General features: G+C 47.1%; 1 protein-coding gene across 5 annotated transcripts in view; it reads left to right on the top strand.

Moving 5' to 3' along the window:
* smg1 (SMG1 nonsense mediated mRNA decay associated PI3K related kinase) overlaps positions 1–25,614 on the top strand; it is a 63,544-nt gene that overhangs the window by 7,733 nt on the left and 30,197 nt on the right. For 3 of the 5 annotated variants that reach the window (XM_063221600.1, XM_063221581.1, XM_063221609.1), the window contains exons 5-36: positions 861–919; positions 1,777–1,990; positions 2,819–2,944; positions 3,750–3,822; positions 4,525–4,622; positions 5,061–5,234; positions 5,803–6,024; positions 6,285–6,386; positions 6,890–7,249; positions 7,381–7,511; positions 7,706–7,867; positions 8,281–8,399; positions 8,706–8,793; positions 9,571–9,672; positions 10,816–10,956; positions 11,691–11,890; positions 12,610–12,806; positions 13,299–13,460; positions 14,011–14,165; positions 14,618–14,769; positions 15,347–15,548; positions 17,221–17,330; positions 17,776–17,920; positions 18,400–18,556; positions 18,848–18,968; positions 19,457–19,714; positions 20,132–20,431; positions 20,878–21,022; positions 22,049–22,187; positions 22,700–22,921; positions 23,455–23,635; positions 24,189–24,350. In XM_063221600.1, the coding sequence (XP_063077670.1) occupies positions 861–919; positions 1,777–1,990; positions 2,819–2,944; positions 3,750–3,822; positions 4,525–4,622; positions 5,061–5,234; positions 5,803–6,024; positions 6,285–6,386; positions 6,890–7,249; positions 7,381–7,511; positions 7,706–7,867; positions 8,281–8,399; positions 8,706–8,793; positions 9,571–9,672; positions 10,816–10,956; positions 11,691–11,890; positions 12,610–12,806; positions 13,299–13,460; positions 14,011–14,165; positions 14,618–14,769; positions 15,347–15,548; positions 17,221–17,330; positions 17,776–17,920; positions 18,400–18,556; positions 18,848–18,968; positions 19,457–19,714; positions 20,132–20,431; positions 20,878–21,022; positions 22,049–22,187; positions 22,700–22,921; positions 23,455–23,635; positions 24,189–24,350 (5,179 nt within the window). The remainder of the gene's footprint in view (positions 1–860; positions 920–1,776; positions 1,991–2,818; positions 2,945–3,749; positions 3,823–4,524; positions 4,623–5,060; positions 5,235–5,802; positions 6,025–6,284; positions 6,387–6,889; positions 7,250–7,380; positions 7,512–7,705; positions 7,868–8,280; positions 8,400–8,705; positions 8,794–9,570; positions 9,673–10,815; positions 10,957–11,690; positions 11,891–12,609; positions 12,807–13,298; positions 13,461–14,010; positions 14,166–14,617; positions 14,770–15,346; positions 15,549–17,220; positions 17,331–17,775; positions 17,921–18,399; positions 18,557–18,847; positions 18,969–19,456; positions 19,715–20,131; positions 20,432–20,877; positions 21,023–22,048; positions 22,188–22,699; positions 22,922–23,454; positions 23,636–24,188; positions 24,351–25,614) is intronic. The other 2 variants (XM_063221617.1, XM_063221590.1) reach the window with 1 other exon arrangement.

Here is a 25,614-nt window from a genome sequence, read left to right as displayed (position 1 = left end):
CAGCTGTTAAAGACGTGTTAGTCACACAGAGCACATCTCTTTAAGTTGACAAGACGCACCCACTTCCTTTTTCTGTGTTCTGGGCTTCATTTTTTATGCATGAAGTAAGCCACTTTTGAACCTGACTGATCTGCTTGGCTGCAGCATTTTAATGAAGGATTGATGTGTGCGCAGTGCATCAGTGTATGTGACCTTGCATCGTGCAAACACAGAAGATGCTTCTGCTGTCTTGATTATTTTTTTAAAGACAAAATATGTGTACTTCCGGGTTCATCATAGCAATCGGTGGGCAGTTTAGGTCTCGATCTGCACAACGTACTGTGTGTGTTTGTGTGCGTGCACATGTGCCATTGTCTTCATATGTTTGTGTTAGTGTTGCACCGATACCGGTATCGGCCAGGGGCCCCGATACTGCACTGAAATGGTGGTATCTGTATTGGCGAGTACCAACAAATAGGGCACCGATGCCATTTACCATTGCTCGTATTACACTTGAACGCAGCCTTGAACTTAGTTATTTTATATCAGGGGTATTTAAAAACTATAAAAAGCTCTACTGGATTCACTTTGTACAGTATTTGTATTTTTCCTGTTTCATAAAGGTAGGCAGCAGCCTGACAAAGCCATGATATAAATGATGTTACATTCAAGTAGTAGCCTATGCAGTACTTGATGTACTGTATATAAATTTCAAACAGAGTAGTATCGGTATCGGCCGATAATGCACAGGCGGATATCAGGTATAGGAATCGGTACCAAAAAATGGTATTGGTGCAACACCAGTTTGTGTGACGGAATGTGAGCGTGTGTGTGTGTATGAGTGTGTTTGATCAAATCTGTCTTCTGTTCCTTTGTCACAGGTCCTTGTGAAACAGTTGGATGCGATCTTGAGCACATTGAATGACATTTTGAATGAGAGGTAAGGGTCAAGTCCCAAAGTCCATGCTCTTTTCAAATCCATCATCTCTTCTGGCCTGCTTAGGTGGTAGGCGGTGAAGTAATCACACTGCCCATATTAACTGCCCATAAATAACTTATTCTGATGGTTGTTGTACTCCTCACCCCATGGTTAGTTGTTGATGTTTGAAGTCCATCTCCCCTTATTGTGTACACACACACACACACACACACACACACACACACACACACACACACACACACACACACACACACACACACACACACACACACACACACACACACACACACACACACACACACTCCTAACTCTGCGACAGGAGGTGCCTGGGCCTGCTGTGAGGTGCACACACACACACACACACACACACACACACACACACACACACACACACACACACACACACACACACACACCTGACCTTACAACCCATTCTGTCTGTCCCTGCAGCAGTAAGCTGCTAACTCTTACACGCATCCTCGCTTGCTTACCTCTTCCTACTCCTTTTGTGTGCCCTCCTAGCGGAGCTACATATGGAAGCAGCCTGTAGTCACCTGCTATGTGTCTCTGTCTCTCTGTCTCTCTGTCTCTCTGTCTCTCTGTCTCTCTCTCTCTCTCTCTCTCTCTCTCTCTCTCTGTCTCTTTCTCTCTCTCTCTCTCTCTCTCTCTCTCTCTCTCTCTCTCTCTCTCTCTCTCTCTCTCTCTCTCTGTCTCTCTGTCTCTCTGTCTCTCTCCTCAGCTAGTGGAGCTGCTCATGGAAGTGGCTGGCTGCCTGGGTCTGCTGTTTGCATCTCACACACACTCACCTGTGCAGAGCTACCTACCTAACCCTACTCCTGTCCTCTGTGTCCCTGCAGTAGTAAGCTGTTAGCGGAGCTGCGTCTGGAAGCGGCTGGCTGCCTGGGGCTGCTGTGTGCGGCGCTGAGCTACGAGGCGGAGCGCATCTTCAAGTGGATCTTCCTGAAGTTCAGCGGCTGCACCAAGGACGAGGTGAAGCAGCTGTACCTGGTGGCCACCTACCGCGCCCTGGAGACCGTGGGCGAGAAGAAGGCCTTCTCACCTGTCATGCAGGTAATGCTTCAGGTCAAACGTATCAATTTAGAACCGGTCATCCCATAACAGGAATTAGTTAAGAGCTTGAATTTTACTTTATTGAATGGACTGCTGGTCTCTGAGGCCAGCTTCTTTCTTTCTTTCTTTCTTTCTTTCTTTCTTTCTTTCTTTCTTTCTTTCTTTCTTTCTTTCTTTCTTTCTTTCTTTCTTTCTTTCTTTCTTTCTTTCTTTCTTTCTTGTGGGTTTTTACCCAAAGCCCAACCTTTCAGAAGCATAAGCTTATCCTTCAAGCAGTACCGTCATAGATGTCATTTTTATCCTTACAGTGCCATAGAGGCTTGAATATTTTTCATGCATGAAATTTAGTATTTATATTTTTTAACACCTTTTCTCATTTTTGGGGTATTATGTTGTTTATTCATGAGTTCAGAGATGATCATTGATTGCGCAAGTGCTCACTGAATATGCATGAGGAAGATCATATTCATTAGCCTGCCTAATGAGATAATGGATAGAACTGTTATGGTGCTTGCGATCATGTCCGTGGTTGTTGTCAGCTATTTAGTTTATGTATTTATGTATGAATCTATTTATTTATCTATGCACCCATTTATTTATTTATCTATGTCAATATTTGTCAAGGAGATGCACTTCTTTTGTGTCAATGATGGTCTCTCTTTGTCTCTCTCTCTCTCTCCCTCTCTCTCTCTCCCTCTCCCTCTCCCTCTCTCTCTCTCTCTCTCTCTCTCTCTCTCTCTCTCTCTCTCTCTCTCTCTCTCTCTCTCTCTCTCTCTCTCTCTCTCTCTCTCTCTCTCTCTCTCTCTCTCTCTCTCTCTCTCTCTCTAGCTGGTGATGAGTAGTCTGCAGTCCATCCTGGAGAATCTGGACACCCCAGAGCTGCTGTGCCAGAGTGTTAAGTGCATCCTGCTGGTAGCCCGCTGCTACCCACACATCTTCAGCACCAACTTCAGGGTGAGCGCCACACACACACACACACACACACACACACACACACACACACTTCTAACTGGTGGTGGTGATGGGTCTGCCTGTCTGTCTTTTTGGCTGTCTTGTCTGTGGAGAGAGTGTACCTGCCCACTGCTACCCACACATCTCTTCAGCACCCACCACACTCATTAGATCACAGAGGTGTGTGTGTGTGTGTGTATTGTAGAAGTGAGTGTATTTGCCTGCTGCTATTCACCACTCATCTTCAGCACTAACGTAAGGGAGAGCACCAAACTCGAGGTTCTTTGTCACCTGGGTCTGTGCTGGGCGTATGAGTTCTTCAGGGTGAGTCCAACACACACTGCCACACTGGAGAACATGCTCTAGTGTGTGTGTGTGCGCGTGTGCGCCCTGGATAGGCAGTGGACTGCGGTGGTAGGTGATGGTCTGGTCAGAGTTAACAAGAGCTGTGAACATGGCATCCAGCAGCTTTGGATCTCAACTTCAGAGGAAAGAAGCAATTCCCAACTGCTGAGCAGTCTGTGTGTTTGTGTTGGAGGGAAAGCATTTCGGCTCATAAAACTAGCCTTATTTCAAGAAAAACCCCCCACCGTCTTCTCATACTTTGTGTGAGAGTGCGTGCGTGTGTGTGTGCTTGTGTGTGTGGGGGGGTGTAAGTGGTGGTCTTTCAATCTGATGTTCTATCCAAGCTTTATTGTTAACAGCTGCTGTGTGTGTGGGGTGTGTGTGTGTGTGGGTGTGTGTATGGTGTGTGCGTGTGCGTATGGTGTGTGCGTGTGCGTGTGTGTTTTCTGTTTCCCCTTGGCAGGACACGGTTGACATCCTGGTTGGCTGGCATATTGATCACACACAGAAGCAGTCGCTCACCCAGCAGGTGTCCGGTAAGGAGAGAGAAGAGTTTGGCTGTTTGCTTGTTTGTTTGTTTGTTTGCTTGCTTACTTCTTTTGTCCGTTTGAGCTTCAGTGGTGAAGAGAAGTCCTCACTCCAACTTTGCAAACTGAGCTCTTGTCAAGCTGCTTACACTTTTTAGCAGTGTGTTTCAGTAGAATTACACATACAAATCAGTGATCATCCATATGAAACATAACATTGCAATGCAATACAATACACACCCTGTCTTTGTGGATTTGCAATGAGAATACAAATGTAGGGCCTTAAAGGGACACTGTGCAGGAAATGGTCAAAAAAGGTACTGCAACTATGCTGCTCATTGAAACTGGGCTGCCTGTTGCCAAATTTGATCTTTACATGAAAGTTTACTAAGTAATAAACAAATATTTTCTAGTGTGGTCCAAGTAGAGTCATTTTTGCAGCTAAAAATGGCCATTTTTGGAAATTCAAAATGACGGACCATGGAGAAGATCCCCCTTTTCATGTATGACAAGTGCAATTTTTCCAGTCATAATGAATATTTAGAATTTGATGGTGGTGGTAAGTATTCATGACAAAGGTAACATTAGTGAATAGGCAGCATGAATTCTGGAAATAAACAACTAAAAATCTCACACAGTGTCCCTTAAAGAGTCTCACTCATTGTCTTTATCCGCTACAAGAGAAGTCATGAGTCTTTATTGTCTCACCAGGCTGGCTGCAGAGTTTGGAGCAATTCTGGGTGGCCGACCTGGCCTTTTCCACCACCCTGCTGGGACAGTTTCTGGAGGACATGGAAGCCTACGCTGAGGTAGCAAACACACTGGTGGTCTCTCATGGAAGGAAAAAAAACCCTCAGAGTTTTAGTGCCACCTGTATGCATACTGCTCGTTGTACTTGGAATATCAGTGTGTGTGGGTTAACGGTATGTAGAGGTATAGTCTTGGGCCGGAAAGATAACTTGTAAGCCCACATTTACTGCATGTGAATATTTTACTGTGATTTTTATGGCCTTTCACAACACATTTATGTGCAAGCTTTGAATGAAAAAAACTGAAGGAAATGCATATGACAACATTTGTATAGGATTTTAGATTTCCCAGTCAATTACATGTGCAATTGGCTTTTTAAAGAAATGAAAAGTTAGTCTGCTGTCAGCAATCCCTTGCCGACCATGTGTGTGTCTGTGTCTGTGTGTTTGTCCTCCATGTCTCCGTGTTTATCCCTCCTTTCGTCGTGTGCCCTGCAGGACTTGAGTCACGTGATCTCGGGGGAGACGATGGACGAGGACATTCCCCCTCCCACGGTGTCTCTGCCCAAGCTGGCGGCCCTGCTGCGCGTTTTCAGCACCGTGGTGCGCAGCATCGGGGAGAGGTTCAACCCCACGCGCGGACCGCCCATCACAGAAGCCTACGTCACAGATGTGAGTCGTCGCTGTGTTGTGTTTTTGTTTTTGTTTAAAATAAAGTAATTAAAGAAAAAAAACAATTAAGAGCCTCATTACCTGTGGTTCGGTATTGCAGTGCCAAGTTGTCCTTGTGGTTAAAACTGTAGCCTAACTACTGTAGCCTAACAAATGGAACTCTCACCTTTTGCATAAAGCCGTGTACTGATGATCAGCACGCCAACATTGCATTCCAATACTTCTCTGCCCCCAAAAGCACTTGCACCATAGACCCTTCATTCACTAATAGACTCATCCTGTCCTCACTCTCCTCTCCTCTCTGCTCTCCTCTCTTCTCTCCTTCTTCTCTCCTCTCTCTCCTCTCCTCTCTGCTCTCCTCTCTGCTCTCCTCCCCTCTCCTCTCCTCTCCTCTCTCCTCTTTCCTCTTTCCTCTCTCCTCTCCTCTCCTCTCCTCTCCTCTCCGCTTTCCTCTCTGCTTTCCTCTCTGCTTTCCTCTCTCCTCTCTGCTCTCTCCTCTCCTCTCTGCTCTCCTCTCCTCTCCTCTCCTCTCACCTCTCCGCTCTCCCTCCACTCCACTCTCCTTCAGGTGTTGAACCGCGTGCTGTCGTGCGTGACGACGGCGCGGCAGGTGTTCTTCTCAGAGGCGGTGGTGACAGCGGGTAACGAGTGTGTGTGCGTGCTGCTGCTCAGCCTGGACTCCAACAGCTCCCTGACGGATACAGTCATGGCCTACAGCCTGGAGCAGCTGCACAGCTGCCAGGGCTGCGGACCAGAATACTGCATGGCCGTTCTCAACCTGCTCACACTGGTGAGGAACACACACGCACACACACACACACACACACACACACACACACAGACACACACACACAGCTGCCAGGGCTGCGGACCAGAGTACTGCATGGCCGTTCTCAACCTGCTCACACTGTGTGTATGTGTATTCATGTTTACGGTGTGTGTTCCTCACCAGTGATATCAGTGTAGGTGTGTGTGGGTTAGTAGTATGTAGGCGTGTGCTACTGTTTGTGTCCCTGGCGCTAACTTAATAGATGTCCGTTTATATTTCAGATTGTGGACCAGATCAACACCAAGCTGCCTGCCTCGTTTGTGGAGAAGCTGCTGGCTCCAACATCGCAGCTTCTGGAGCTGCGCTTCCACAGGGAGAAAGAGGTAAATGGCATGCCACACCTCGGCTGGATCCCAAAGTCCCTACTGCCTTCCTATGTGGTAGGAAAAAAATACGGAATCTAGTAATGTGGTTGGCGAATGGCGATTGATGGTTACTTGGCTATCTCTGAAGTCTGTGCAAGGTCGACAACTGTACAGTAATTGGTCTTAATTGGCATACTTTTCTGTTTAAACAAGTGTAAAAAAAATGCCTGACCCTGTACCAGTCATCATTAACAGTAATATATTCAGGGCTCAACATTAACACCAGCCAACTTGCCAAATGCTGGTGAAATTCTAATTTGGCAGGTAGAAAAGCCACTTTGACTCATGAGTGAGTGTGTGCTTGGCTAGTAAGATCTGAAGATCTGAAGAATCTGCTAGTCATTTTAGCTAGTGATGAAGAAAGTTAATTTAGAGCCCTGAATATATTATCTATCTAATGACCTATCGAATTATTATATTTTCTATCCACTGACCTATGACCTCCTCCTCCTGGTCCTCAGGTGATGTCGGGAGCGCTGGTCGTGTACCAGGCCCTGATGAGCCTGAAGAACATCCCCACGCTGGAGGCGGCCTACAAGCTGGTGCTGGGGGAGATGGGCTGTGCCTTCAACAGCCTGCTGTCTCCCTTAGGCCTGCCCCCCGCCTGCCCTCACATCCAGCACCCCGCCTTCAACCTTGCCCAGCCACCCCCCGCCACTGACACTGCCCCGGGCCCCGGGCCCGAGCCGTCAGCTACCCCCAACCCCACCCCGACCCCGCCTCCCCAGCTCCAGTTCGAGCCCGACCGTGCCGAATTCATCCTCATCTTCAACCTCAGCGCCCTCACCACCATCGGAAACACCAAGAACTCGCTCATCGGGGTAAGGAGTGACAGATGTGTGTGTGTGGTTGTTTTTTTTTTTTTTGGCCGTGTGTGTGTGTTGGACATAAGTGGTCATGGATTAGTCATACAAATGCATTTGTCTGTGTGTGTGTGTGTGTGTGTGTGTAGATGTGGGCGCTGTCTCCAACCGTGTTTGCACTGCTCAGTCAGGACCTGGTTCTGGTCCACTCTGAGCTGGCGGTCCATCACCCAGCTATCCAGTACGCTGTGCTCTACACGCTATACTCCCACTGCACCAGGTAACCACAGCCTCAAATGATATTTAAGCAAGAGATTGCAATACCACTCAATTAAATATAATCATGAGCACATACAAAAAAACTGTTAATACCTAGCTTGCAGGATGATTTAATTGTATACCATTTTTTTTAAAAATTTCATCTCCTTTCCCTTTTACCTTTTTAATGATTTCTCGCTCTCTCGCTCTCTCTAGACATGATCACTTCATCTCCAGCAGCCTGAGCTCCTCCTCTCCCTCACTCTTCGACGGCGCTGTCATCAGCACGGTCACCACGGCAACCAAGAAGCATTTCAGCACGCTGCTGAGTCTGCTGGGCATGTTGCTAAGCAGAGAGCACCTCAACCCCGAGGCCAGGTACACCCAATCACAGCTCTCCATCCCATCCGCACACGCACGCACACACACAGCCGCGTGCTCTAGGGCCTCTGTTTTTCCATTAAGCTTGATTTCAACTGGGTTAGACTGATTCTTCATGCAGACTCTTTCTGTAAGCTTCCTGCATTGTATATGTGTGAGAAATGTTTTGGCGATTAGCTAACATTATTATGCAACTTGCCACCGTTCTATAGGCTGGTTATGAACATTCAGTATAAATGCATGGTTGATACACCGATAAAAGCTGATAAAGGTTCACATTTTCGCAATCTTTAATTTCCATTCTCAGTGTGCAAGTATAAACCCCCCATATTATTTTAAAGATCATCTCCGCCATCATTTATGTGTTCAAAATGGTCAGGGTTTTTGTTTCTTTTCCCTTCTCTCTGCAGGAAGCTACTGCTCACTTGGTCCCTGGAGATTTCCCTAATGATGAAAAAGTCTGAGACCTACTCCCCCCTCTTCTCCCTTCCCTCCTTTCACAAACTCTGCAAAGGACTACTGGCAAACGGTGAGCTGCAGGGAGATCTTTGCTGATTTGGCCATGCACACAGTCACTATTGGTGTCAGGTGTCTTCCTCCACTTGGGTTGTTAAGAGAAGTGCTAGACTTCAAATGTGTAGAACGAGCATCATCCTCTGTGAGATTTCTGAAAAAATTCACTGCAGTTACATGTGTTGTCTCATTCTTAATTGCAGTTACATGTGTTGTCTCATTCTTAATTGCAGTAACCGAGCAAGACTGCTTGCGATTTTTTTTCTCAAGCGTGAATTTCTATGTCTGTTAACTGACTGTGTATGTGATGGTTTGTGTTTAGCCCTGAATGAAGACCCGTCCATAAGCCTCCAGACGTGCAACAGTCTGCAGGTGCTCTCCTCATCCCTCTCCTCAGAGCTGCTGCAGAGGTGAGCATGCTGCACTCGCTCCTTTGCCTGATTATCATCATCTGCTGCATTCAAATCTCATACCGAGATGTTGGTCTGACTAAGAAGATAATGAATAACGTTTCCCAAACGGCCTGGTTAACCCGCCTCCCTTGGTTTGAGTCTGGTCAAGGCCAGAAAAGGCTGTGCCGAAGTTTAAACCAAACACTTTCTTAGTCCCAAGAGAACGTCTCCGCTTAAACCACGTCACTGCCTTTGAACATTGATTCCCGACAAAGTGGGTGGAGTTCCCCATTTCTTCTGACTTCAGAAGCGATATTTGTATTGCTCCTGGCCTGAATAGAAGCGACGCCGATGGTGTTGCGTCATTAGCAGGGCGTGGCCTTGGCTACTTGCTCCTCAGCATCTGGTGCTGCTTGTGCCCATGCTGTGGTGCTGCTGCTAGCTACTGGAGGGAAAACTCATCAGAAAATCATCTTTGTGTATTTATACCTGCTTAAATACTCTACAAGCTTTGTTGGAAATGTTCTCGGCCTCACATGTAATGATGTAGAGTCCTGTTACGCGGTGGTGATGGCATCTAGTGACGGAAGGTCTTATCATATCTCCTAGTGTTTTTTTTATTCATTATTTTGGCAGTGATGGTTCTCAAAATGATATGCTCTTTTTTTGTTTCCATCTGAAGTAGTTTGAATCTCCACAAGATATGAATGTGTGGTCTTTCCTACTCTTGGTCTACCCTACGCTTAACCACCACTTTTCTGTCTGTCCTCCTCCTCCTCCTCCTTACCTGTCCAGGTGTGTGGACGTGTGCAGGGTGCAGCTGGTGCACTCGGCCGTGAGGGTGCGGCAGGCCTATGGGAGGCTCTTAAGGTCCATCCCCCTGGCGGTAGCTCTGAGGTAAGCACAGTCGCTTTGAAGGCTTGCCTGCCTGTGTCTGTCCTGCTGTTTTTTGTGTTTTTTTTACATCCGTGGTTCTCAAATTTTTTTTGGACAAACGGCCCCCTGACTTCATCATAACCCTGTAAACGTCTCCCTTAGTATTAAAAAATGGAATGGGCTAATGCCACCTGTACAGACTCCGTTGAGAAACTCTTGTCCACACCCTCTCTATGAAAAGGATGGGCAAGTGGGTCTAGTACATTTTTGTGGAATTATAAATCTGTCCTCCTTCTGGCGTGCCCTCTATTCTCCCGGCAGAAACCAGACACATGAAAGTGAAAAGTGAAAGCCCATTGGGAAACTCCAACTCCCATTGTCATTGTGACACAGCACTCCACAGCACACAAGTGAACACTGCACACTGCACACAACGAAATTGCATTTATGCCTCACCCGTGCAAGGGGGCAGCCCTCAGTGGCGCCCCATGGGGAGCAGTGCGGTGGGACGGTACCATGCTCAGTGTACCTCAGTCATGGAGGAGCATGGGGGAGAGCACTGGTTGATTACTCCCCCCAACAACCTGGTGGGTCGGGAGTCGAACCGGCAACCTCTGGGATGCAAGTCTGACGCCCTAACCGCTCACCCATGCGGACATCTATGAGGTTTCTCTCTGAATAATGTGCCATTCCCTTATCCCCTGGACTTTCAGGAGTTAAAATAATTACCAGTGCCGTTTTCCTCACACCCTCCTACTGTCGTGGTCTCTATCTGTTGACAGAGACCCAGGAGGTTACTCGGACGATAATTGCCCATTCCCTTATCTCCTGCATAGACTACTGTCCCTGCAGCAACCAAAAGCATGTGGAGATATCTGGCTGTAATAGCCCATTCATTTTTGACATGATTGTGTGCGTGTGCGTGCGTGCGTGCGCACGCGTGTGCGACCCTAACTTTTGTGCTCTGTTCTACAGTAACGAGGTGCTTGAGCTTTCCTTGGCCTCTTTATAGACAATAGAGCTGACTTGGTCTCCATCTATTCTCTGCAGTAGCCAGTCATGCAGAGATCCATGAACTGACCACAATGGCTCAGTCCTCTTTCTAGACATTCTTCGCTGTGCTTAGAATAATGCATCTTTTTCTCTGTTCTGTCTCTCCTGCAGTAACCAGGCGCATGTGGAGGTGCATGAGCTGTCGCTGGCGGTGCGTCGGCACATGGCCAAGGCTCCCAGCAGCACCTTCCACCCCCAGGACTTCTCCGACGTCATCAGCTTCATACTCTATGGCACCGTGCACCGCGGGGGGTGAGTGCAACGCAAGGGTCTCTCTGGCTTTCGGTCTCTCTCTCTCTCTCGCGCGCGCGTTGTCTCTCGTGTGCACGTTCTCTCTCACGCGCGCGTTGTCTCTCGTGTGCGCGTTCTCTCTCACGTCCTCTCTTTCTTTCTTTCTTTCTTTCTCTCTTTCTTTCTTTCTTTCTCTCTTTCTTTCTCTCTTTCTTTCTCTCTTTCTTTCGCTCTTTCTTTCTCTCTTTCTTTCGCTCTCGCTCTCGCTCTCCCATGCTTTCTCTGTCTCTGTGTGTGTGCACTGCGTGGGGATGGGTGAAGTACAAGGACAACACACACTCACACACTCAGTGCACTGTTGGGGGTGAGCACAAGGACATGCCACTTGCTGATGCTTTTTCACGTTTGTGCACACTCGCAAACACCCTGCACAGCATGTGCGCACACACACAAGTTTGCACCAAGAGCTCCTTCTGCTGTGTCTAGGTTGACTTTTTTTGTTTGTCTTTGGCCTCTTCAAGGTGACTAAAGCTCTAGGAATATTGTTATGTAAATTATTTACAGTGAGAATGACTCATACCTATAATGATACTCTTATCTACTTGAGTATTAAATCAAAATATTTAGGTCATGTCCTCCTGGAAATCTTAAGTGTGTGTGTTTCCGCGTGTGTGTGTTTCCGTGTGTGTGTTTCCGTGTGTGTGTGTGTGTTTCCGCGTGTGTGTGTTTGTTTCTGTATGTGTGTGTGCCTGCAGTAAGGAGCCGTGGCTGGAGCGTCTGTACCACAGTTGTCAGCGCGTGGAGAAGCGTGAGACCCAGTGTGTGCCGCGCGCCCTGCTGAAGACGGAGGCGGCGCTGTGGCAGTGGGCCGTCTGGGAGGCCGCCCAGTTCACCGTGCTCTCCAAGCTGCGCACGCCGCTCGGACGCGCCCAGGACACTTTCCAGACCATAGAGGGTGAGTGAGGTCGCTGTGGTCTGGCCATGTTAAACTTGCAGGGTTGACCTATGGAAAAGAATTGGGTGAAGCGAAACAAGCTCTGATACTTTGCAACAACCAAACACATGGCACATTTTCATCACTGAGTCTTTCAACAGAGTGTCTGTGACTTAGCCAATTATTTATGCTTCCTCTACCTGTTATCTTCCACTTCCTCCTCCTCCGGCCATTTTCCACCACTTCCTCATTCACTCTCTTTTCATTTCTTTTTTGTCCTACACCTTTTGTCCACCTCATGATCCTTCTCCGTCTCCTGTTTTACCGCCCCCCCTTTACCACCCCACTCCTCATCCTTCTCATCCCTCTCCTCCACCAACTCCCTTTTTGGCATCATCCTCGTCCTCTCCCCCCTCCCTCCTCCTCCTTCTCTCATACTTCTTTCCCCTCCCCTTTCTTCCTCTTCTGCCTCCTCTTCTATGATCTCTTCCTCATCCCCCTCCTCTTGCTCCTCCTGCCTCCTCTTCTATGATCTCTTCCTCATCCCCCTAATCTTGCTCCTCCTCCTCCTCCTCTATCATCTCGTCCTCATCCTTCCTTCCCCTCCCCCCTCTTGCTCCTCCTCGATCATCTCGTCCTCGTCCCTCCTTCCCCTCCTCCCTCTTACTCCTCCTCTTGCTCCTCCTCCTCCTCTATCATCTCGTCCTCCTCTTCCTCCCCCTCCTCCTCCCTCTCCTCAGGTATGATCCGCAGCCTGGCGGCCCACAGTCTGAACGCTGAGCAGGAGCTGAGTGCGTGGAGCGCGGCGGAGAGTGACGAGGGCCACCACACCAACCAGCTGAGGCTGGCCCTGCTGCTGCAGTTCCTGGAGAACCTGGAGAAGCTCATGTACAACGCCTACGAGGGCTGTGCCAACGCACTCACCGCGCCACCCAAGGTGGGCATCAGAACCATGATTATCCATTATACATAGTAGTAGACATATACAGTATTCATTTACAACGCCCACTCGCCATCCAAGTACTATTATCCATTATACATACTAGTAGACATACATTATTAATGCACAACGCCCACTCACCGCGCCATCCAAGGTGGGCATCATGAGTACTACTGCAGGGGAGCACTATTGTAAACACCACAATAGATTGTTCCTATTTTATGCTCTTGTAATATTTTCTGTGTTTTTCCGACATGTATGCCATATCTTTTTTTTTTTGTTTTTACATACAATCGAAGGTCAAACACTCTGGTGCAGTGAAGTCAAAGTACTTCATATGTATTGTATTATTATTTCATGAATACGTTGACCCTGAGATATACGGGGTTTTTTTGCCAAGTCAAAGAGTATTGTCTGAAAAGGAAGCATGTCTTTGGTTTTGAGCTCCCCTGCTCAGTATCTTCTCTCCTGCCTCTTCTCCTCCTCCAGGGTATTCGAACATTCTTCTACACCAACCGGCAGACATGTCAGGATTGGCTGACGCGTATCCGCCTGGCACTGATGCGTGTGGGACTGATGTCTGGCCAGCCGGCGGTCACCGTGCGTCACGGCTTTGACCTGCTCACCGAGATCAAGAACAGCAGCGCCCAGGTGAGATGACTGGACATGAGTGGGAGGGGGAGAATGTTTAGGGTTGGGACCCTGACCAAGGCCCGACTTTGAACATAGGTCCTCATCGGGAATTTGTCCATACAGTGGTACAAGTGCAATAGCATAGTGCACGCCACTGTTTTTTAAGGGTATTTTATGCCTTTATTTCATAGGACGGTGTGAGATGGTGACAGGAAGCGAGTAGGAGAGAGACATAATACCCGGGCCGCCGGCGTAACAGTCAATTCCCTATTGAGCCATGGCCGGGTCCTGTGTGCTTTAATCTTTACTTAGCCCAGAACTGGTGATGTTCTCAGAAATTTACAGTTGGCTGTTTAGATGAACTGAAAAATGAGAACCAGTCCAAAACCTGTCTCCATACAACAGCTGTGATGTGCAGGTCTCTCCCACATTCTATAATTCTATAATCTTCATTGTCCGAATATGTATAATTAGAATGTAACGGATGAAAATATCTTCGGTTTAGTGTATTTTAATGTAATGCAATCGATGTAAGAGTCTGCTAAGTGTAATGTGCTGTGCCATGCAGGGTCCAGAGCTGGAGGTGCCCCTGATGATGCTGGTGGAGGCGCTGTGTGAGCTGCGGTGCCCAGAGGCCATCCAGGGCCTGGCAGCGTGGAGCCTGGCCAACACTGGCAAGAGCCTGGCATGGGTGGGCTCTGTGGCACTGCAGGCTGAAGGAAGGTGCGTGTCTCACACATGCTGTAGAATGTTTATTCTGATGCCTACATCTTGGTTTGTGTGTGTCCACCTGATTTTGTCTGTCTTGTCTACATTGTGTGTGTCCACTTGATTTTGTCTTTCTTGTCTACATTGTGTGCTAAGAGTTGAGTGTTATCAGTTGCTTGCTTTTGAAATGCTTTGTATCGCTGTACTTATCTTGCTGAAACGGTTAAAAATATGCTGTTGTGGAAGGCATGTCATTATAACACAAGCAAAGAGTACAAATGCATAAGCAGCATTTTATATCTTTGTTTTGGTGTGTTAAATTTAAAAGATTCCTAAAATTAGCTTGCAAAACAGTATTTCTGGTGGGTTACATTTAGAAGATTCCCCTATATTAGCTGGCAAAACAGTATTATGTCTAAGGTTTTGGTATCCAACACCATTCATTTTTGTGTCCTCCATGTTGTCAGGTTTGAGAAGGCGGCTCTAGAGTACCAGGAGCAGCTGTGTGCGGTGACTGGGATGGACTGCTCCATCAAGGTCTTCGACCGCTCTCTCCTCAAGCTCACCAACTCCAACAGCAGCGGCAACACCGCTAGCCCCAAGCACAGCAGCAGCAGCGGTACGTACAAGGATGGGATACTGCACGTGCCTACCGGGCCCAGACCCAGTGGCCCGAGAGCCAAGGGGGCCCTAAAGCCATAATGTGTTAAAATTGCACTTGTAACAACTGTATATTTGGAGAAACCCCCTTAAACCCAAGTTAGTTTCTCATAGTTTCTAAAACCCCTGGAAACTAACACCCATGGAGGGGGGCCTTTTCTTGTTGTCTGGCCGCGGGGCCCATAGAATCGTAAACCGTCCCTGGGTTCACACCTGTTGGTCTGGCAGCAGTAGCTGCCACAGAAGCACAGCTTCATCCAGTAAACAACTGCTCTTTCGTTAAGAGATCATTTGTCGCAATTCTAGCCCAAATTTAGTGCCCTGCCGGCAGCAATACATGGGATACTCCTTTGGCTTAGCCCCAGAATCTTTTCTACCTTTCTTTAGCACGGAAAACTGAACTTGGGTCAATTCTAATAAGTCTGTTGAACACCTACCCAGACTACCCAGAGTGCTGGTACATGACATGTTCAAATTCATTAGTTTGCCATGAAAAAACGATTCTGATTCCATGTTTTGCGACCCCCTATCCTCAGGAGACGGCAGGAAGACGGTGCTGCTGAAATCGAGCGAGTGCTCCCCGGAGGTGGTGAACTTCCTGGCCAACAAGGCGTGCGAGTGCTACGTGTCCCTGAGCGACTGGGCCTCGGTGCAGGAGTGGCAGGCCAGCATGCACACCCTCAAGAAGAACAACAGCGCCACCACAGTCAACCTCAAGACAGACTTCAACTACATCAGGTGAGTGAGCGTGAGCGTGAGCGTGAGCGTGAGCGTGTGTGCGCCAGGGCTTAACACTAACACACGCCAGGTAGCCAAATGCGGGTGAATATCGGCGTTGGCTAGTAGATACCGAAGGTTCACTAGCCATTCTGGCGGGTCCGTTACTATTCTGAATGATGAGGCACCGCATTTTGTAGTTTTTTTCCTCGGACCGTCTTTGCTACAAAAGCAATACAATGCGCTTTCGCGAGCCTACAATACCCATGAAGCACCTGTGTCACGTGTCACCTGTGTGTAACGCATGCCAAGAATCTGATAGAGCGACTCATAGAGGTAGAAAATAACACCTCTATGGAGCGACTAGTCTTGCGAAGAGGAGTGGCAACGAGCTACCGGCATATCAGCGTGCGTTTGGAAATGTCACTGAAAACCTTGTCGTGAAAATAAAGTAGCCAAGTTCATCTCAACTGACGTGTTTTGCGATCTGTCATTAGTTCAATACTTAGTAGTAGTGTAGGCCTACATTAAAATGACCAAGGCGAGAGGAAAACACGCCAGCCTGTCTTGTGAAAGTCTCGAGACTATAAGCGCAGTGATAAAATAAGGACACATGCGGCATTAATAATGTTCGGTTTCAATTATTTTCTGATTCGCCTGTATGTCTTCATACCTTAATATTCCTCCATGTTTCTTGTGCTGTTGTTCCCGACTGTCAAACCGGGCTTAAACAACGAGCAGTAGCCTACTGCAGCCTTCCAGACTGCATTAAGCACGTCCCTTGCCCGTTTCGCCTTGCGTCCGTTTATTTAAACAACTCAATATTAAACGAAATGAAAGGAAGTCGTAGCCCCTTCTGTAGGCCTAGTTACCGCATCTGTGTGCGCTTTTTAATGGACACTAAAAGAAAATATTCCAGAATAGGTGTTATTCCACATCCATGACCGAGGAGAGGCGAACTTGGCAATGACTTTTGCTATCTACTTAGCGCATCAATTTGGACGGCAACCTCCACAGATTGGCCTATATGATATGAAGAAAGTGCCTTTCAGATCAAAGGCGCAAATATTTTGCTCTCGTGTAGCTTACATTTGTGCCCTTCCACAACACCGTGCTTGGTGTTTCTGCATGGTCAATATAGCCTATGCCATTCCTCAGATCATATCTGTTCTTTCCATAGCATGCATGCATGGACCAGTTAATAGGCCTAACAATTATAGGCTAATTATTAAGCCCTATATTATATTATATTATATTATATTATATTATATTATATTATATTATATTATATCATATTATATTATGTTAGCCTACATCACATTATTACAGCCTATTATATAATTCTTCAAAGCTGCTATGATGGTTAAGAAAATTATGGCTAGTGAAAAGGCCCAATGGCTAGTGAGTCAGGAAAACCACTAGCCAAAATGGCTGGTAAGCGAAAAAGTTAGTGTCAAGCACTGGTGTGCGCGTGTGCGCGTGTGCGTGTGCGCGTGTGCGTGTGTGTGTGTGTGTGTGTGCGCCTTTGATCTGGTATGTGTGAGAGGCTGTACTGGAGTGAAGGAGCTGTGACGGTATCACTTGGTAATAACAATTGCTAATGATTAATGTAATGACCATCCATTATGAATTATTAAAATGGTTGTAAAGACGAAAGCGGATGTTCTCTTACGTGTGTGTGTGTGTTGAGCAGAGCTCTGACCAGGTTTGAAGATGGAGATTTCCCAGAGTGCCGTTCTCAGCTGGAGCTGTTGCCAGGGGAAGACTACGGCCTGCTCAACTCCAGCACCAAAGACAAACTAGGTAGGCAGTTGATGAATACCATGCATGATGCTATTGCTTGGAAATGATACAGTCTCTCAGCTGCTTTACGTTTATATACATCTAGAGGAATTTATAGTATAACTCATTTTTCTTATCTGCATTTAAATGCTTCATGTTTCGGTTTTGCGGAATTTGCATGCCAGGGATGTTGAACTTTGCCATGTTAGACCTTTTTGGTTAAACATTGCAACATTCTTGCATGAGCACCATGTTATGTCCATTCATGTATTGCTGCTAAATAGAAAGACTAAGCATGCTCCTCCTAATGATGTCCCATAGAGAGCCACTGCATCATCAGACTTGCCAAGAATCATGCGTAGATGTTGGAGATGTAGGAGATGTATGTCTTGACCAGCAATTTGTTATTATTTTTTTGTCTCATACTGTGTGTGTGCGTGTGTGCGTGCGTGCGTGTGTGTCTCAGATCTGAAGCGTCTGCTGCCGGCGGTGCTGAGTCCGGACCCTGTAGAGCTGCAGAAGGCTGTGGAGGTGCAGCTACTGCGGAGCGCTGTAGGAGCCATCACCGCAGCCAACCACGAACAGGAGCACAAGACCATGCCAAACTCAGAGTAAGACACACACACACACACACACACACACACACACACACACACACACACACACACACACACACACACACACACACACACACACACACACACACACACACACACACACACTAGCAAGAATACAAGACCATGCCCATGTCTCATCACAGTGAGTACAGTAGTAAACGCACACCATAATCTCAGCCAGTCAAGAGCAGGAACTTAAAGCATTACCCTCCTCAGAGTTCTCTCTACACACAGTTTTCATACCCAACACGGTGTTGTTCACAAAAGCAGCACACTACCACACTTCTCGTCACTTACTCTACACTCTATTTTTGCCTTTTGCTGCCTGTTTTATTCTACATAATGTCTGTTTCTCGGTTGAGAACTCTGCTTTTTGCTTCCCTTGTCTGTGTTCGTCTTTCGCTCCTACAGTTTCCCGTGTGTGACTGACTGTGTATGTGTGTTCCTTGCGCTCTCTCTCCCTTCTCCTGTAGCCTGGTGAAGTACCTGAAGCAGACGGGCCGCATCTCTCTGGGTGCCCTGCGTCTCTCCACACTGACGCTGTCGGGCTCCCTGCCCACCATGGGCACCATGCAGCTGCACTGTGCCAACGCGCTGGAGGCCTCCCTCGCCAACCAGCTGCCCCCAGAGGTAACAGCTGTGTGCGTGTGTCTGTCAGTTGGTTTTCTTGGCGTGTGAACAGGAGTGTTCCTTGTGTAGATTACACAACTTTTCACAACTAATGTGAATTCTGCAAAGTTGTGTTTCATTGCTTGCAAAGTTGAGTGTTAACATCAACGTGAAGTGTTGCAAGAAAAAAAATAAAAAAAAATAATCGTGGACAATGGCAAACTCAACCTTGTGATTCTGATGCTCATCCCATGTGCTCCATGCCAACGAATAATCAAACCCCGGTCCTTTTCTCCCTCCTTCCCTCTGCAGGACTGCCTGATCCCCCTGTTCAGTGAAGCCCTGAGCTCCTGCAAGCAACAGGATGTGCAGCCCTGGCTACACGCACTCCGATACACCACGTTCCAGCGGCAGCTCCTCCTCAAGCAGAAAGGTATGGGCTCAGCCAAGCGAGATCGCACACGCTAGATAGTCAGAGCATGAATTTACATGCCTGTCAGTTCTGGTATGTCTGGAAGGCTATGCAGGTAGTTTTTCAGGCATCAATTGAAACGTAAGCTGACAGGTTTGATATCCTTTTAAAAGACCTGGGTACATTCCATTAGCCTAACTTCTGTCCTCCACCTGTGCTTGTGGACTTGCGTTTCACTGATGCCTTGCCTCTGTTTCAATGAGAAAATGAACTTTGAATCATGATTTTGCGAGACATTCAGTTAAACTTCTGTTGTCAGTGACTCATTTCGATGTCAACATGAGGCCACAAGCACAAGGGAGGACAGGAGTTAGGATATGAGTAAGAACTCCTAGTCTGGCCTTGCCACTAGGTTTGTCCTGGACTGCCCACTCCCCACCTAAATGGTGTACGCGCTCCCTCTTATCTGTATTCCGTATGATAGTCTGTGTCCCTCTTTGTGCCACCAGGTTCATCCGGCGCGGTGGATTCACACCTGATGGAGCTGTGCGTGACGGCGGTGAAGTTTGCTCGTAAGCAGGGCAACATCGCGCTGGCGTCGCGTCTGCTGGGCCAGTGCTGCGAGCCCCATACGGAGCACCCCGAGGGGGGAGGGGACCTGCTGCTGGCCTTCAGGATGCTCTCGCTGGACGGCCCCGTCAAGGAGAAGTGGGGGCCAGAACTGGAGATCGAGAAGGCCAAAGTGCTCTTCACCGCAGGTCAGTACCGTATGTGTGTCGTGTTTTAAAAAATCTGATAAAATATTTCAGAATTAAATAGTTCGGTCGAGTTTACATTGCACTTTCACTTTATTATGAATGATATTAATATTAAAATTTTAATATTTGTAATAAATTGAGTTAATTCTTATTTAAATGTCTCATGTAAACAATGCCAGTATGTGTTTTGTAAAGGCAACTTTGCTTTTATAGATTATCGAGGTTGAGGCTCCTTTTTTTTGTCCTTAGCACGCACTACTGCACAGGTCGAGTCTACACTACATCCTTTTGGTGCAATAGTAGTAAAAATGAAACAAGAACACGTGAGCGAATTGGAGAAGTGAAAGCGTAAACTTTTGTAGGCCGTTCCGCCATGTCTGCAAAATGTTTTAAAAATGTATTCTGCTTTATTGTGTGTCCACGCAGGCCAGTCGTCTGGTGCGATGGAGATGCTGAGCTCGTGCGCGCTCTCCTACTGCCGCTCTGGTAAGTGCGAGCGTGCCGCGTGCCGCTCGGTGCTGACGCTCTGCAAGTGGCTACTGGCCGACTGGAAGGACCTGACCGCCCAGCTGAAGCAGGCCGCCAAGAGGGGAGTCTGCCCAGCAACCGCAGGAGGAGGAGGGCAGCAGCCGCCCAACCTGACCCCCCTCAGCCGCAACATCGCTGCCCTGCTGGACCTGCCGCTGGAGGACCAGGGGGTGCCTCGCATCACACCCGAGATCACTGGTACGATGATGGATATAACACACAACAGGCAGTGGAAAGGAATACCCAATTCCATCCTCCTGGATCTCTCCCCTCCCTCTCATTCCATCCTTGTTTTGAGCTGCTTCATTCTAGCAGAAGCTTCAGGGTGCATTTGGCCAAAAAAGCAATATACAAAAATTCCTTCATCCTTATTGCTATATTCACACAGAGCATTCATTTCTCAAATGACACCCACACCACACGAACGGCAAAACAGCCTTCAATCAGACAATTTTCTCGTATGGTGACATGTTAGAAAATAAAGATTTTTTTAAAAATATGAACTCGCATGACTGAATCATTGTTTATATTTGTGCTATTATCAGTTATTTGATTTATTGTCAGTTCATCAGTTCCCATGTCTCTTGTGTATTTCACGATGTGAAATGAGTGTCTCTGACATTTTCCCTTTGTCCTGTGTCTAGTGAGTGTGGGAGTGGGCGAGCCAGACTTTGTGCTGGGCCAGCTGTACCAGGTGTCCACCTCTCAGGCCCCCGACGTGGCCAAGTCCTGGGCTGCCCTGGCAAGCTGGGCCTACCGCTGGGGCAGGAAGGTTGTGGACAACGCCAGGTATGGTTCCCAACGACCACTCCTAACACCAGCCTCTCCTAACACCAGCCACTCTAACACCAGCCACTTTTCACAAGTGTCAATAATGGATCTCAACTGTATGGGAGTATAATCTAACGTGACCTTTTCTAGCGTCTTGTTTTGTTCCATTTTTGCTGAACTTAATTTTCTGTGGAACCTGAAAGAGCTCTGTTTACCACTGCAAAAATATATATTTTAAAATGCCTCTCAAAATGCAACACACACACGCACACACACACGCACACGCACACACACACACACACAACAGAGGCCCATTTTGACAGCAGCCATCACATGGTCATAAGTCATCTTGTTATGGTGGGCTCCATTTTTTTGTCACTGCTACTGGTTTTAAGCCTCTGTGATGCTCCTTACATGACCCTTATCTAACTGCATTAGGCTTTGATTGCGGTGATTCAAGGACGACTTTTCAGAGCCGTGTTGCCTGGCAACAACACGTTGGGCTTGTGATGTTTTGTATCAGTGATTGTAAGAACCTGACTGCGAGTACTCTCGAAAAACACAGGCTGGCTTAGATCAATGGGGAAGTGGCGAAAATTGCTAAATTGCTCAGAGTTATCTTGTCACTACGTTCTGTGGTCCTTTTAAAGCAATGCAAATTAGTTGTTCGATGCAAAGTTTTTAAGTGTGTTTCTCTTAGCTGCTCTCCACGGGTTATACACCAAGCCACACTAAGCAATTTTGGAACCTTTCTGTGTACTTGTCAATGACTGCTCAGCCTTGACATTAGAAGGAGAATGGTGGTCAGAGATGAAAACTACTTTAGTATTTTTTTAAGGCTTGTGCAGGCTCTCCAGCTTCTCTTTTCTCATCACAATCTCCTCTGACTACTATACGTATCCTGTCCTGTATTTGAATGTCTCTACTGTCTGTGAATTCATGGAAAAGTGAGAAACGTAATTTTAATTCATTTTTATGTCCAGTGCATGTGAAGGAAACTGCCAATGAAATTGACTCAGACTTTGCTGTTGCTTGTGTCTGCAGCCAAGGTGAGGGCGTGCCTCTCCTCCCGGCTGAGAAGAAGGAGATTGAGGAGCTGCTCCCGTCGGGCACCAGTGAGGAGGACAAGGAGACTATCTTCAGCATCCTCGGGCAGGCCATGTGTCGCCCTGCTGGCATTCAGGTGAGAGGAGGAAGCTCTTCACAATAGATGAAAAAAGGATGGGGTAGATCTAGCCTTGACTGTCTATATACTACATAAGTGGTGTCGTGTATTCTTACCAAACTGAAACTCATTGTATACTCACTGCCTACTACTGATTTCATAATAGATCATTTTAAAGCAGTGTTTTTTATCATTATTATTTTGGTGAAGTCTGGAACATTTTGACAGGGAGTGATTTTAGAAAAGGAAGATTGGTTGGAGAGGCTAGATTCAAACATAAAGGTACCTCTTCAATGATTGGGCACCCCAGAAATCACACCACCAGCATAGCCCTGACGACTGAGTTATATATTTTGTGTTTGTGTATGAAAATATGAAAATCTTTGAGCCTTTCGTGTTTAGGATGAGTACCGTAATGACAAAAAAGGACATCCGCAACACCAAGCCCACGTTTCTCTTCATTTTTGCTAGTCCAGCACCCATTTTTCAGATGGATTGGCATGTTTTTTTCTTTGTTAAATTCTGTTTAGGATGAGGACATGGCCCTGCAGAATGAGGATGACGATGAGGACGACATGGTGGATGTGATCTGGCGTCAGCTGCTGGCCGCGTGCCCCTGGCTGGCCGAGGTGGAGGAGACGGTCACAGAGGGCCTGATCCGCGTCTGGAGGACGGTGGTGGACCGCATCTTCAGCCTCTACAGGGTCTCCTGCCGAGCCTACTTCACCTTCCTCAAGCTCAACGCCGGACAGGTAGGAAGGAACACCGCACAGGATGTGAAGAGGAGGTTCCAACTGCTACCTCTGCTAGACACTCTGGAATGCCACGGCTTGTTAATTGCAATGCGCCTCTGTGCTATATAGCCAGGCCACGCCCTCCTATTGACGCAACACCTTTGGCGTTGCTTCTAGTCAGGCCAAGAGCAATGTAAATATTGTTTCTGATCTCTAGAAAAATTGGGAACTCCAACCACTTTGTCGGAAACCAGTCAACCAGTAGCAAACCTTGGGAGGCGGGTCAACCATGCCGTTTGGCAAACATTAATTGTTGTGCTCTTGGTCAGACCAAGTCTCGAAGAGATTTGAAAGTCGATGATAATCAGGCTAATATTTTAAATCTGCATTGTTGAGGTGGAAATTTGAGACTCATCATGTGAAGATGAGATATTGGATACTGTATTGAGTATCTGGTGTGAGAAATGTGGCGTTAGATCCTGGTTTGATGGATCAGCTGCATTTACTTCTGGCTCAGCTTTGACTCTTTGTTTTCCGGCGTCATATTCCAGGTGCCGATAAACGAGGACGATCCCAAGCTGCTGCTAAGCAACCAGAGCAGCAAGCAGAGTAACGACGACGTGATCGTCATGGCAACGCTGCGTCTGCTGCGGTTGCTGGTCAAGCACGCGGGAGAGCTGCGAGAGGAGCTGGAGCTGGGGCTGGCATCCACGCCTACTGCTCCATGGAGAGGTGATGTCCACTATATTATGCAGGGTGTAATGAATAGAGGAATGCACATTTTAATTCACTGTTAAGTACACGTTTGTTGAAATTCATTTGTTTTTCAAATTGTAATACAGTTTACAGATTTGACTTGTTTGGTCACTGCCTACTCTAATACAGATGTCCTCAGTATGTGCTTTGACATCTGCAAGAGCCAAGGTATAGAGAGAGATATAGTATACAACTCCTGGGGGGGGAGGGGAGGGGGGGGGGTGCTGAATTAAAACTCTGAACTGTACTCCGTTCTCTTCTCTTCTTCCTGTTTGAGATTGTCAAAAATATTTCCTTTCGAAAGATTCGAAATGCATTGCTTTGCGCAATCTACCTAGATAGTAAGTCATTTCAAACAAGACCCCTTTGTTGTTGTGTATCCTGGACATCCTGGGTCCTTCCCTCAGCCTCATAGCACCATCCACCAGCTGTTCAACCACCAACCAGTTAATTTCCAATGAGGGCGCTCTCCACTTGTCCTGTCATCCATCTTGAGCTGCTGTTTTTCTCTCGTTCCCCCGCCCTGCAGGCATCATCCCGCAGCTGTTCTCCCGCCTGAACCACCCCGAGGCCTACATCCGCCAGAGCATCTGCAGCCTGCTGTGCCGCGTGGCCCACGACTCCCCACACCTCATCCTCTACCCTGCCATCGTGGGATCCATCTCCCTCGGAGGAGAGGCGCAGGCTGCAGGTAACACCTGCCTATTATAGGATCAAAAAATGAGAATAAATTCTCTGACTAAGGCACTCCAAATTAAAATGTCTTTATTGATACGACAGGTCCTTCATGGACATATTAAAAACAAGGCCTTGTTTTTAATATGTCCATGTAGGACCTGTCGTATCAATAAAGACATTTTAATTTGGAGTGCCTTAGTCAGAGAATTTATTCTCATTTTTTGATCCTGGAAGTACTATACCTTGGACTAAAGAGCACCCAAACCCAAGAAGCCAACAAACTATCTGGATAAGAGCACGCCATACTCCACAAACTGAAAACCTGCCTATTATATTCAGGGTTCCCACTGGTGCTTGAATTCCTTGAAAATGCTTGAATTTCAAAAAGTGTTTTCAAGGTTGTGAAAATGCTTGAATTTTTGGTGAGGTGCTTGAAAATGCTTGACATTTGTGTCAAGTCAAACTCTGTAAGCCAAATAATAGAAACAATCTGAGGGAGTGAGATGTAAGATGGGATTTGCCATTCAACACCCTAAAATTGATGAGAATGCAGGAAATTGCATCTTAAAAACACAACATTTTCTGGGGGAGGACCCCCACACCCCCTTCCCACGACCTATTTACAGGTGCTGGAAAACTGGAAATTTGGTGCTTCAAGGTGCTTGAAAAGTGCTTGAATTTGTTCATGAAAAAGATGTGGGAACCCTGTTAAATAATCCTGCCTTACACAGTAAGCAGTAAGCACGATACTGTACAAGGATAGAATAAAAAGGTTCCTCTTCTACCCCGCCATTGTCGGATCCATATCCCTCGGAGGAGAGCCGCAGCTAACACCTGCTTATGAAATTAATATATGCCCTATAGCCAGGGCCCTAAATTAACTTTTTTTTTTCCATCACTTGCCAAAATGGCTAGTAGATATTAATCTTACTATCCAAACACAAACACTCACTAATGGTTCAAAGTGGCTTGTAAATTGGTCTTTTATACCAGCCAAACTGAAATTTCACCAGCATTTGTATTAAATATGCCTCTCACATTAAAGCGTGATTGTGTGAATGGATGGAATAAAAAGCTTTATCTTCTACCCCGCCATTGTCGGATCCCTCTCCCTCGGTGGAGAACCACAGGCCGCAGACCAGGTCATAATTTTCACTGCAGGCTGGTTCACTGCATAACTAGGTTATAGAAATTAGGCCACTACTATGTTTGCTAAGAGGTAGATTATAGAGGCTCATCCACATCTCCCTTGGAGGTGAGGGAACTCTTATTTAAAC

This window comes from Engraulis encrasicolus, chromosome 2 (assembly GCF_034702125.1).
Source record: "Engraulis encrasicolus isolate BLACKSEA-1 chromosome 2, IST_EnEncr_1.0, whole genome shotgun sequence".
Taxonomy (NCBI): domain Eukaryota; kingdom Metazoa; phylum Chordata; class Actinopteri; order Clupeiformes; family Engraulidae; genus Engraulis; species Engraulis encrasicolus.
Note: the sequence above shows the minus strand (reverse complement) of the source record. Positions and strands in the feature narration are given on the sequence as shown.